Below are 11,817 nucleotides of genomic sequence, written 5' to 3' on the forward strand. Positions count from 1 at the left end.
AGTTGTGGATTTGGCAGTTCATTGTCCAGTTTGGAGAGATACACAGAAGGGCACATCCAGGGACTGTTCCTAAGGAACAGGACAACCCTGTCAGGACCACACAGCGGGGGGGAGAGCTAGGGGTCTCCAGGGCCCTGCTGCAGGGGCAGAGGGTTTTCAGGTCTCTCACTCTGTCAGTCATCAAATACATTGGAGGGGGAGAGGGGGAGGAAGAGAGGATGTGGAGGAGGATGAAGGGATATAAAAGCATGAAAGGCTAAGAGGACAGGAAGAGGATGTGGGGACTGGAAGCAGGACAGGATGCCAGCAGAGAACACCTGTCAAACTGGAGAGGCTGCTGCGCTGTGTCACAGCCCTGCAGAGTGACAGGCCTCTCTCCTCCCGCTCCTCTCCCTTCCCCTCCCTCTGTCACCCTCTCTTCCCCTCGTCCCCGTCCCCCCCACCTCCTCCTTCTTCCTCGTCTCTGCCTTATCTCTCTCCCCCCCCTCGGCCTCTTTCTCTTTATCCCACCCTCCCTCTCTCCCTCCCTCCTATCCTCCTCCCCTCCCCCTCTTTCGCTCTAGCAGCAAGGGGAGACCCAGAATGACAAGAGTGGTGAAGACGTGTTGACCCCTCCCTCCTTCCTACCTCCACACTCACACTCAAACACAGGAAGTCTTGTATCCATGGAAACAGGATCTCTGCCCTGCAGCCTGTTTTTCCCCACCACAAAGCCCGTTCATTGGCCGCCACGCCAGTCTGTCAAGGACCGCGGTCCTTGGCACCTGAAAGGCTTCCACAGCCAGTGAGCCAATGAGAAACGCCCCCCCCCCCCCCCCCCCCCGGACCAGTACCTAGAAGTCTATATGGAGGGAGGGTGAATCTCAGCAGCCAATGGCAGTTCAGTGTCAGATAGGGAGGGGCGGGGCATCAGCAGCTGGGGGAGGTCGTGATTGGACTGTGCCGGTAGGCGAGGCCGCTGGACGTGGCCACCACGGAGACGGGAAAGCTGAAGATGAAAGGGGAGGTGGGCGTGACGGAGGACGCGGAAGACTTGGGCCCCAGCGTGGCCAGCGGGCTGCAGGCCTCGACGGCACAGGAAGTGGCGAGCACCTGGGACTCGAACTGCAGCAGCTGCCCCATGAAGCTGAAGTTGGGCGAGATGATGCTGCGGCGCTGGCGCACAAACTCAAACGCCTCGTCCAGGCGCACGCGCTTCCGCATCATCAGGTACGCCAGGCAGATGGTGGCGGAGCGGGAGATGCCAGCCTGGCAGTGCACCAAGACACGCCCACTGGACTCCTTCACCGAGTCTGGGGGTGGGGGGGGGGGAGAAGGGGACAGAGAGAAAGGGAGAAGTCAGAAATGTAACCCATTGGTCAACAGCTCCGGAAGCGCACACCCACACACGATCAGACACACACGGTCACGTCACCGTTTCCTGATGGCATCCTGCACCAAAGACACACAGACGAGACCAGTCAGTCTGTATGTGTGTTCAGTTTCACCCGAAGCCACCATCAAATGGTTCACTCAAACATACAGACACACACACACACACACACGCCCACTCAGTTTGGAAATAACACCCAGCAAGTAGCACCCAAGAACAGTGTATGAGTCAGACTCTGGTCCCTCAGCTGCTAACTCTGACACTGTCGAACACACACACACACACACACACACAGAAGCTTCACACACACTTTTACACATACACAGGCTTGTGAAACAAGCATAGGATGTCTGTTAGTCTCTCCCCTTCATACTGGTGCCTCCCTGCTCCATCACAGTGTGTGTGTGTGTGTGTGTATGTGTACGTGTATGTGTGTGTGTGTGTATCACTAGACACAGAGACCCACACACACTACTTCTCAGTCGCTAACGTCAATACCTCTTAGCCAAGAACTGATAGCTATGTAAGGTACTCAGAGGAACAAAACTAGACCATCAGGCTCCACTGGGACAACTGGGCAATCAGGATCATTTAACCAGCCCCGGGCTCTGGTGTAGAAGCTTCCCTTTTCACAAACATCACATAGATCCATATAAGGAACTAGACCTAATGTCTGAATGCAAATCTAATTCTCCTCCTCCAGCCACCCAGACCCCTCCTCTTTTCCTCCTCAGCTGACTCACCAATGAACTCGATGGCCTCCAGAAACCAGGAGCTGATGTCCTCTTTGTGGTTGTCCTCCACTGGGATGCACTTGTACTGGTAGGTCCCCTCGAAGTGATTGGGACAGTTGGAGGAGACGTTGAGCAGGGCTGTGATGCCCAGGCTGTCCAGCGTTTCCTTCCTGGAGGCATGGAGGGCACTGCCCAGGTAGAGGAAGGGCAGGATCTCCACTGGACCTCCCTGGGGACAGGGAAGGAGAGGAGATGGTATTATATATTTCATGTGTATACTCCTCAACTAGAATTTGACAATGCATTTACTGAGTAGTATTTGTGCTGATTAATAAAAACATACAGTATTTTGTCAATTGTATTTCTCTTTTGTATATTAGAGAGGTAGCCTATAGCTCACTGGTAGAGAACTGGATATAAGATCAATAAGTTGCAGGTCAAAATCCCCCCTGCGTCACTTTGGATAAAAGCGTCTGATAAATTACTACATTATAATTATTTTTTAAATAGAACGAATTGCAGAGCTATCTAGGTCATTGGTGTGATTTCCCAGGCCGTCACGGTGATCGATCACTGGACACATTATTGATCCGGACGCCGTTATGTCACTACTGCTAAGGGCTTCTGCTCGCGCAGGCAGGAAATGATCGATACTCCTAACAGATGTGCTCCACGAGAGGAAGGGGGCAATGTTCGTCAATCGTCAGACATCCCACCCACTCGAGGACAGAGGGAGGGCCAAACTCATATCGGCAAATGGCCGGAATCCTGTTTTATGCAACGTCTAAATAGGCCAGTCTGCAGGTAGACCCCGTCCAAGCAATACAGTAAATAACCGTTGTCCTACCTGGTCGGGGTGCGGTGTGCCGCACGAGGAGCATGTGGAGTCCAGGCTGGACTGGGAGGTAAACGAGGGCAGGGACTTGGTCTTCACACACAACTCTGGGAACTCTGCGTAAAACCTGTCGTAGCCCCCTGCAATGAAAAACATGACATGTCGAGGATTAGCACATACAAGATAGTGCCAGTCCGACTAACTTGGTAAAGCGAAGGCTAAATTAGCACAATTTGTTTTGTTTAAATAATAAATATTACAATAAATAGGACACGCACGACAAAACGTATTATTGCATTATTTTATTATTTTATATGTAGGCCCAGGGGCGATTCTAAACCTCCTTGCTATAAATCCTTAATTTTACTGGATAACAATTAATAAATGTAGCCTGTATTATTACGCAACATATTGAATACTTTTTTATTATAATTTTTAGGGGTGCTGAGATGAAATTTAAAAAGGGTCGCCACTGTGTAGGCCTAAACCATGTGACAACAGTGCGCATTATTTTCCTCAATAAAATCTAATAAAACCTATGTAGGATTAGAAACAGGATTAACGGTGCTTTATGCTACAGTGGAACTGCGTCACAAGAATGTCCTGGCAATAAAAACCCATGATACGCCATAATTATCGATAGCAACATTAACACCACCAGTCTTGTGGTGGGATGTCGAGCATGTGTGGCGCCTGTCTGGGTTGGGGTGAATCAGAGCTGGAAACACTGCAGCACATCTACGTCGAGCCCCAGATGTGCGCATCAGCTTTGGCTGGCATTACCTCATTGATAAAAAGCTCGTGCCCATTTAGTCTGTGTGTAGTTCTTGTGGTGGTGCGCGCACGGCGCACCAGCACAATTACACACAATGGACCATTTGCTATTTTTAAACGACACATAAACGACAAAAATGATGTAGGGGCTACATGACGTATAATACATTGTACTTATATTACTATTTTCACAGTTGTATTACCAACGGTGTTGTTTTAAACTGTTCATATATCCTACACTGGTTGATGTTAGTAAACAAAGATCAACACAAACTTGTTCTTATAGCTTCATGTGAATGATGGAGCTTTACCTTTCAGTAGGTAGGTCTCCGTTCCAACCGTGTCCCGGTAGAGCGCGTTCATCACCAGAGTAATTGTACTACCGTCTTTCACTGCGTCCGAGTCGGGCGTCCTCTCGTCGTAAAGGACCACAGCGGAGTACAGTCCTGAACTCAGCCGGGACCGGACCTCCTCGTCCCCGGGTAGAATCTGATCCAGGCTTACAGAGCCCTTGGCTCTGCGTCTGACTATCGTGTTGCAGCGGACATTGACGGCGCCCCGGATATGCCCCGCGCTGAAGGCCAGGAACGACCTACAGTCCAGCAGCAGGCACTTCGCGTGGTCTTCCTTCAGCAGTCTCTTCAGAACATTACAGCTCATCTCGCAGAGGTCATCCATCATCACCATGTTCTCCCCCATAACTGGAGGGAATGCTTCAGCTCGGTGCGCAACGAATCTGGACAGGCAGCAAATGTTCTGTGACGTTTAATCCTGTGCGGTATCCTGTGTGTGTTGTTGCACTGTGGGGCTCTCTATTCTCCCGAGAGCATTACTATCACGCGCAGCCAGTCACCTTCCTTTCCGTTTTATGAATGGGGCTTGCGCTGCAGCGAGCGCTCTACCATGGCTGGTGGCGTCACAATGGGGCTGACGTCACAGCACGAGCACCATTCACTAGCCTCCCTCCTTTCCTCATTCATAAAAAAGTTGACTATAAATGAAAGGCGCGGAGTCTGCAGAGATCAAACCTAGCATATCAAGTAGTAGCATATTAAATCGAATATATATTCTGGTCTCCGACTGATTCACTCTTAAAAAGGCATCGTATTAGCTTGTATTGGACGATAATGGATGAGGCCGACATGATTTCTTGGTTATTCCGACATTAGATTTGTTTATTTTTATGTATGTAGTGGGTGGACTTTTTTTGTATCATATTTGAAATAATGTACTACTGTCATAGTCTTAGCTGATAATATATTAAACTATCCGTGTTCTATCTTAGCATACTCATTCCTCCTCTCACCTGGGTATGAAAGGATACTGCGCTGCTTTTGCAAATCCACCTCTCCTGTCATCTATATCAATCTCTCTCCTTCGCCCTCTGTCCTTCCCTGCAGTTGCGCATGCCTTCACACCTGGGTCCGTGAATTCATGTGTGTATGTGGGTACATTTGTGTCTCGATGATGACAATAAGCTGAAGAATGGTGTCTGGTGAGGGTGTCTGGTGAGGGGGGTCTGGTGAGGGGGTCTGGTGAGGGGGGTCTGGTGAGGGGGTCTGGTGAGGGTGTCTGGTGAGGGGGGTCTGGTGAGGGGGTCTGGTGAGGGGGGTCTGGTGAGGGGGTTTGGTGAGAGGGGTCTGGTGAGGGGGGTCTGGTGAGGGGTTCTGGTGAGGGGGGTCTGGTGAGGGGTTCTGGTGAGGGGTTCTGGTGAGGGGTTCTGGTGAGGGGGGTCTGGTGAGGGGTTCTGGTGAGGGGTTCTGGTGAGGGGTTCTGGTGAGGGGGTCTGGTGAGGGGTTCTGGTGAGGGGTTCTGGTGAGGGCCAGTGTTACTGTTACAGAGGGGGAACAACAACAAAAGAAAGTCCCTGGTTGGGGGATATCATCCCCAGGCTCTAGCTCTGCAGGCTTGCGCAGTCCTGGGGGGTGGGGCTCCTTTGCATGGTGTGCGACAGGCGAGGAGGAGGGGGCAGGAGCTTTGCATGATGTCATCTGAGTCCGAGATGAGCTAACGCACTGATATACGCATGCTCATGCAGACGAACACACATACACAGACTGACAAGCAGGGAAGGAAGGAAGAGATGGACATGTTCTGGTGGACACCGGCATCGGAATGACAGTGTCCTGTTGCCGTAGCACCCATCGCCGTGCACACAGTCAACAAAAACCTGTCTCCCAGAGAACCTCCGTGGCTGTCATGGCAACAAGGGAGAGACGGGTAAGACAGCCAACAGAGCCAGGCTTGAGCTGTGATTGGACAGTGAAGAGGGGCTTCTCTGCTCCGATGTAATCTGACTCCGCCCTCTCTCACACACACACAGACACACATACCCACTACTCCCTTGAAAATGTTCACATCTTTCTCCTTTTTGCTAATGTTCTTACCCCCACCCCAGTGCCTTCCCACGTACAGCCATCTCTCTTTCTCACTTTCTATTTTTCTCTCAGTTTTCACTTTCTTATTCTCCCTCTCTCTAACCATCATAAGACCATAATCCAATATTTAAGCCCCTACTTTGAGTGGTATGTTTCAGGAATTAATTTGAGTGTGTGAATGTTTCTCTCAGCTGATCTTACCAATATCCTGTTTGTGTATGGTGTATGTGTGTGTGTGTGTATGGTGTATGTGTGTATGGTGTATGTGTGTATGGTGTATGTGTGTATGGTGTATGTGTGTGTGTGTGTATGGTGTATGTGTGTATGGTGTATGTGTGTATGGTGTATGTGTGTGTGTGTGTGTATGGTGTATGTGTGTATGGTGTATGTGTGTGTGCCTGTCTGTGAGTGGAGCATGCATGCCTTTCTATAATGAGACAGCCAGATGAACTGTTATGTGTCTGTGTCATGTGGTGTGTGTATGTCAAAGTGTTCCACTTGTCAGGATTGATATGACATACCAGACAGGCTGATTACTCCCGGGAAGGTGTGGGGGCATTGTGTGTGAGTCTGTGTGTGTGAAGGGGGGGGGGGGGGGGGGGGGTTGCATGAGTGTGTGTCTGGAAACTCTGTAGGTTAATCAGTGACAGTTGCTGTGCCAACGACCCCAAACGACTTGTGAAAGATTACAACAAACTGACTCTGTGGTGGTCATGGCAACTTTGAGCTTGTTCTCTCTGTGTTGTCTTTCCTCGTGTTCCTTCTTGCTCCGTTTGGGGTTTAGTCCTCCTGTAGGTTTGTATGGAAGCTAAGGTCAGAGTTAGGGTTAGGATTTAGGGGTTTGGATGGGCCAAATGTGGACCTTGGACATGCATGAGGAACTAATGACCAAATGTGGTTGGTCAGAAACAGGAAGAGGTTATCTAGGCAAGAAGGATGTTTCAGTAAGCAGTGTGTGTGTGTGTGTGTATGTGTGTTAAGCTGCTAGCTCGAGCCTCATTCAAAGCTGGATGTTTTGAATAGTCAAATCTGTCAGAGCAGATGGGAGGCCTTGTTCTGGGCACATCCGTATAACTATACAAGAACCTACGTTTAACAACCCCCCCCCCCCCACACACACACACACACACAGTCAAGGCTGTCTGGGAGGATAACCCGGACTAATCTCATCGCACCAGGCCAGCGTGTGTGTGTGTGTTAGCTTCAGAGTGGCTGAAGCACGTGGCAACAATCCAGACCTGAATCTTAGGGATTATAGACAGGAAACAGAATGATATTAGATCCAAACACACCAACACACTATACACACACTGGCTCGTGTAGCTGCTGTCTTCCCTTCGTTGTTTCTGTCTAAGGACAGGAAGACAGAACACCATACTTCCTGTTGCAGAGTGTGTCATCCTGCTCACCATGGTTACTGCCTCCCTGCTTGTGTCTGGTTTCAGTAAACTAGGTCCATCTCCTGTTAGTGTTTCCTTCCCAAACAAGTTCTTACTACTTTGAAACCGAAAACCTAACTGACTACGCCATTGTTTAAAAGAAGTACATCACTTTTCTTCACCACTACCATGTTAACTGCTATGTGACCAACCATGGGTGTGTTCTCTAACATGGCCCCTACCCTGCTCGCTGCTATGAGGTCAATGTTACGATACCTGCTATGGTTATTTCGTATTATGGTGTTATTATGTATTTGAATAACTTAGACATACAAGTCGTCAGGCTTTGCCTCTTAAAGTATGAGAGGGGAGACATAGGTTGGGGTGAGGAAAAAAGGGGAGAGCGTTCAGAGGAGAGGAAGGGTGTGGGGGTGAGGAGAGGTTGAAACGACAGAAAGAGCGGAGGTGGGGGGAGGGGTCATAGAAAGAGGTGGAGAAAAGGATTCGAAAAGGTGTGGTGAGGTTGAGAGAGGGGCAGGGAAGAGAGAGGAAGGTGACAGAGGAGAGGAGAGGGGAGTGAGAGCGGCGGAGGAGGACGATGCGAGGGTGGAGATGAGGAGAGGGTGGGCGGGTGAGAGAGGGAGCTGGGGAGGAGAGGGTGGGCGGGCAAGAGGAAGTGGAGAGCAAAGAGGAAGCAGAGTGTTAGTGTTAATGGGAGCTGGCTGGCAGCTGGAGGGCTTTATGACTATGTGCTCCTCTCACACACACCTGAGCACGTCACCGCCTCGTCTCACTGCAGACACATGTGTGTGTGTGTGTGTATTCTCTCACATGTCTGCTGTCCTCCGTGTCTCTCTTCCTCTCCTCGCTTCTCCTTCTCCCCTCCTTGTTTTTTTTCCTCCTTCCTCTATCTGCTCCTCCCCTCAGAAATGAGTGAATCATTTGATCATGTGACCGTGGACCAGCTCTGTAGACGGATTTACCTCACTGTTTGTCTGATTTTGTACTCCGACAACAGCTCTGGTTTTGTACTAAATGAGAGCCGCATCTTTCTGCAGTATCACTCACACCATGAGTCAACGAACTGAACACTGACCTGCTGGCTTTTATAATGTGCGTGTCAGTGTGTATGTGTTTAAGTGTGTCTGTCCCTGACCTGCTTGGTCACATGTCTGTGATAAGCTGCTTTTAAAACAAACACATGTGGCCCTGCTCTTCAGGAGGCATGTCCAGGAAACAGGAAACACCACCTCACAACTATCTGACAACCAGCTGACTGACATCCCCATGACAACCAACGACCAGTCCTCTACCAACCTCCTACTAACCTTCAGTCCCTATTCTGTTGAGTAACAAGCACACAAGAACACACACACACAGTGAGGAGAGGAAATATCTCATTTCATATCGTGTTCATATATAAAGATGAGGGTAGCAGGATGGCAGCTCCTGCGTTCACATCCTCCTCTGATTGGGGAAAGCAGGCACATTGGGATGGGCTCCGGCTGTCAGGTGAGAGGGGAGGGCAGGTGAGACATCAGCAGTGTCACTTCCTGTCTGACAGCCTCCCGGGTCACAGTTGTCATGGAAACACCAGGGTGAGGAATTGTGATGCCAGGAGAGATGAGTGTAGGAGGAGAGAAACATGAAGCACAGCTCCCCCCCCCCCCAAACACACACGCACACACACACTCTAACAGCTTAGTAAGGCTGGTATTCTAAGGTTCTTACAGTAATCTGCCTGGAATGAATGCTGCCACCCCCCATCCCGCCTGGTTTGGAAAGCTGCTCCACTGTACACCAGCTGCACCGCCATCCAGCCCAGACATTAGGTGGGAGTGGAACCTCAATGCCCCTTTAATCAAATCGGAGGCGAGCGAGCCCCTATCCATGGTTAGACGTTGACATACTGTAGCTACACATTGAAATGGTTACATGTTTATGGATGATTAACAACAAAATGAAGCTTTTAAGGTAATCGCATAGTTCTAGAATGTAAGAGAGCCCCCGTCCCCCCATATACTGAGCTGAGCTGTTGCACCCAGACCAAGAAGAACAGCCATCTCTTTGTTGGGTCAACTCTAGTGGATGACTGTTTAGACAGCCTGTCTCCCAACTCAGGGATAAACATGCCAGAGTCTGAACAAAGGTCAGAGATGCAGTCTGCGTGCTTGGGGTGGGGGTGGGTGGTGGTGGGGGGGGGGTGATCCGCATGACCACCCCCCCAAGCTACAGGTCTAGCCCCCCCCCCCCCACTCTTAAGCCAGGTCAGCAGGCCAGAGTATGTATGACGCTTTCAGAATAACTCATACACACGCCACACTCTCGCCACAATTACACATTATCTACCACAGCATGTGTGTGAGAGAGTGGGATGTCAACAGACTGTTGTGTGAGTGCATGTGTGTGTGAATGCAAGTCTGTTGTGCAGCCTGCAGTACAATCATGTCCTTCACTGCCCTAAACTAAATTCCGTATCCAAGATAGGCAGCTTAGCCTAGCACACACACACACACACACACACATACATACACTCTTCTCTTGTTTCATAGAGGTTTTTTATATGGAAAACGCATGAATATGCAAAATCCAGATAACCCAACATTGGAAAAGTGGACGGAATCTGGGTTCCAGATTATTCACAGCATGAGAGACAGCATTGACAAGGTCAAGGTCACACCCTCACACAAAAGCACAGCACCAACCACTTTCTTCTCATCAATTGAATAAATAATAGACAAAAGACAATATCAAAAATTGCAGCCACCTTGGTTATTCCAGCCACATCTCTTACAAACAGCAGGTCACTGTGTGTGTGTGAGAGAGAAATAGAAAGAGAGAGATTGAGAGAGAGAGTGAGAGTATGAGAGCTGCATGCTAACAGACTGCTACTGGCTACTAAGGGCTAGGTGTTCTACTGTCACTAGGCCGAGCTGTTGCTAAGCAGCAGTAGTTGCTAGGGGATAGTGTGTGTATGTGTGTGTGTGTGTGTGTGTGTGTGTGTGTGCGTGTGTGTGCATGTGTGTTAGTGAGCACATTCCTTAGCAGCACATGATGACCATAATCGTTCTCTTCCTTTTGCTACAAAAAGATTGTGTGATCTGTGATCTTCAGTAATGTCTTCACGAACCATCCAATCACAACCAAAGTAGCAGCTAGTGATTTGAAGGTGTGTCTCTGCTCTGGTCAGCAGGGATGCTGAAGAACACTTGATTGTTCCTTGAGTCTTTCATCGTTGAGGTCACACAGGTCTGATTGGTCCATCCTTCTCAGTGCTGTGCCATCATTGGTCCTGTAGAGGGGTGAAGGTGACAGTGGGGGGGTTGGAGGGGCGGGACACCGGCAGCCATTTATACTGGAGATCCTGAGAGGGGGGGTCCAGGATCCAGTCATAGTGCTGCAACAGGTACACACAAGCGGCCTGCAACACACACAAACAAATACACACTTCAGACTCAAAAATGAACTAAACGGTCAAACGCTCAAAGGTTGAAGTCTCAGTCCAGTCAGGTGGTAGGTCAGGTTGTAGGTCAGGTGGTTGGGTTACATGAACGGCAGCAGCCTGTCCTCTGGGCGGGGCATGAAGAGAGTAGGTGAGGGGAAAGAAGAGATGATAGGGAGGGCAAGAGCGGGAGGGAGATGGAGGGAGGGAGGGAGGGAGGGAGGGAGGGAGAGAGGGAGAGAGAGAGAGAGAGAGAGAGAGAGAGAGAGAGAGAGAGAGGGAGGGAGAGGGAGGGAGAGAGAGAGAGAGAGAGAGAGAGAGAGAGAGAGAGAGAGAGAGAGAGAGAGAGGGAGAGGGAGGGAGGGAGGGAGGGAGGGAGGGAGGGAGGGAGGGAGGGAGGGAGGGAGGGAGGGAGGGAGGGAGGGAGGGAGAGAGAGAGAGAGAGAGAGAGAGAGAGAGAGAGGGAGGGAGAGAGAGAGAGAGAGAGAGAGAGAGAGAGGGAGGGAGGGAGGGAGGGAGGGAGGGAGGGAGGGAGGGAGGGAGGGAGGGAGGGAGGGAGGGAGGGAGGGAGGGAGGGAGGGAGGGAGGGAGGGAGGGAGGGAGGGAGGGAGGGAGGGAGGGAGGGAGGGAGGGAGGGAGGGAGGGAGAAGGAGAGTATGACTCATCTCTGACCTACATACACTCTTCTGGTGACACCATCCACCCCTCTATCCTTCCATCCCTCTTCACACCTTCCTTCCACCCTGTGTGTTTGTGTGCATGTGTGTGTGTGTGTGGGGGGGGGGGTGAGTTTGACAGTCAGCAGCAAAATTGAGTCATCCTTCACTATCTGCATTATCATTGTCAGTCTGCAACATGCTTGTGTGTGTGGGGCTGGTGTCTATGTGTGTGTGTCTGTGTGGA

General features: G+C 50.4%; 2 protein-coding genes across 2 annotated transcripts in view; both read right to left on the reverse strand.

The window, feature by feature from the left end:
* Positions 1-839: 839 nt before the first annotated feature.
* Positions 840-4,568, reverse strand: dusp4 (dual specificity phosphatase 4). Its single transcript, XM_084686960.1, has 4 exons — positions 4,027-4,568; positions 2,954-3,081; positions 2,116-2,335; positions 840-1,292 (listed from the first exon to the last, which is right to left on the reverse strand). Exons 1-4 carry the CDS (start codon positions 4,412-4,414, stop codon positions 910-912), a joined length of 1,119 nt encoding a protein of 372 aa, XP_084543086.1. The 5' UTR covers positions 4,415-4,568; the 3' UTR covers positions 840-909.
* A 5,453-nt stretch (positions 4,569-10,021) lies between these two features.
* Positions 10,022-11,817, reverse strand: part of LOC146236259 (cytochrome P450 26B1-like) — an 8,600-nt gene continuing 6,804 nt past the window's right edge. Inside the window, exon 11 of the mRNA XM_084687482.1 lies at positions 10,022-10,893. Coding sequence (XP_084543608.1) covers positions 10,756-10,893 — 138 coding nt within the window. The 3' untranslated portion in view covers positions 10,022-10,755. The remainder of the gene's footprint in view (positions 10,894-11,817) is intronic.

The sequence above is a fragment of the Hypomesus nipponensis genome, chromosome 22 (genome assembly GCF_054491055.1).
Source record: "Hypomesus nipponensis isolate SF chromosome 22, ASM5449105v1, whole genome shotgun sequence".
Lineage (NCBI taxonomy): Eukaryota > Metazoa > Chordata > Actinopteri > Osmeriformes > Osmeridae > Hypomesus > Hypomesus nipponensis.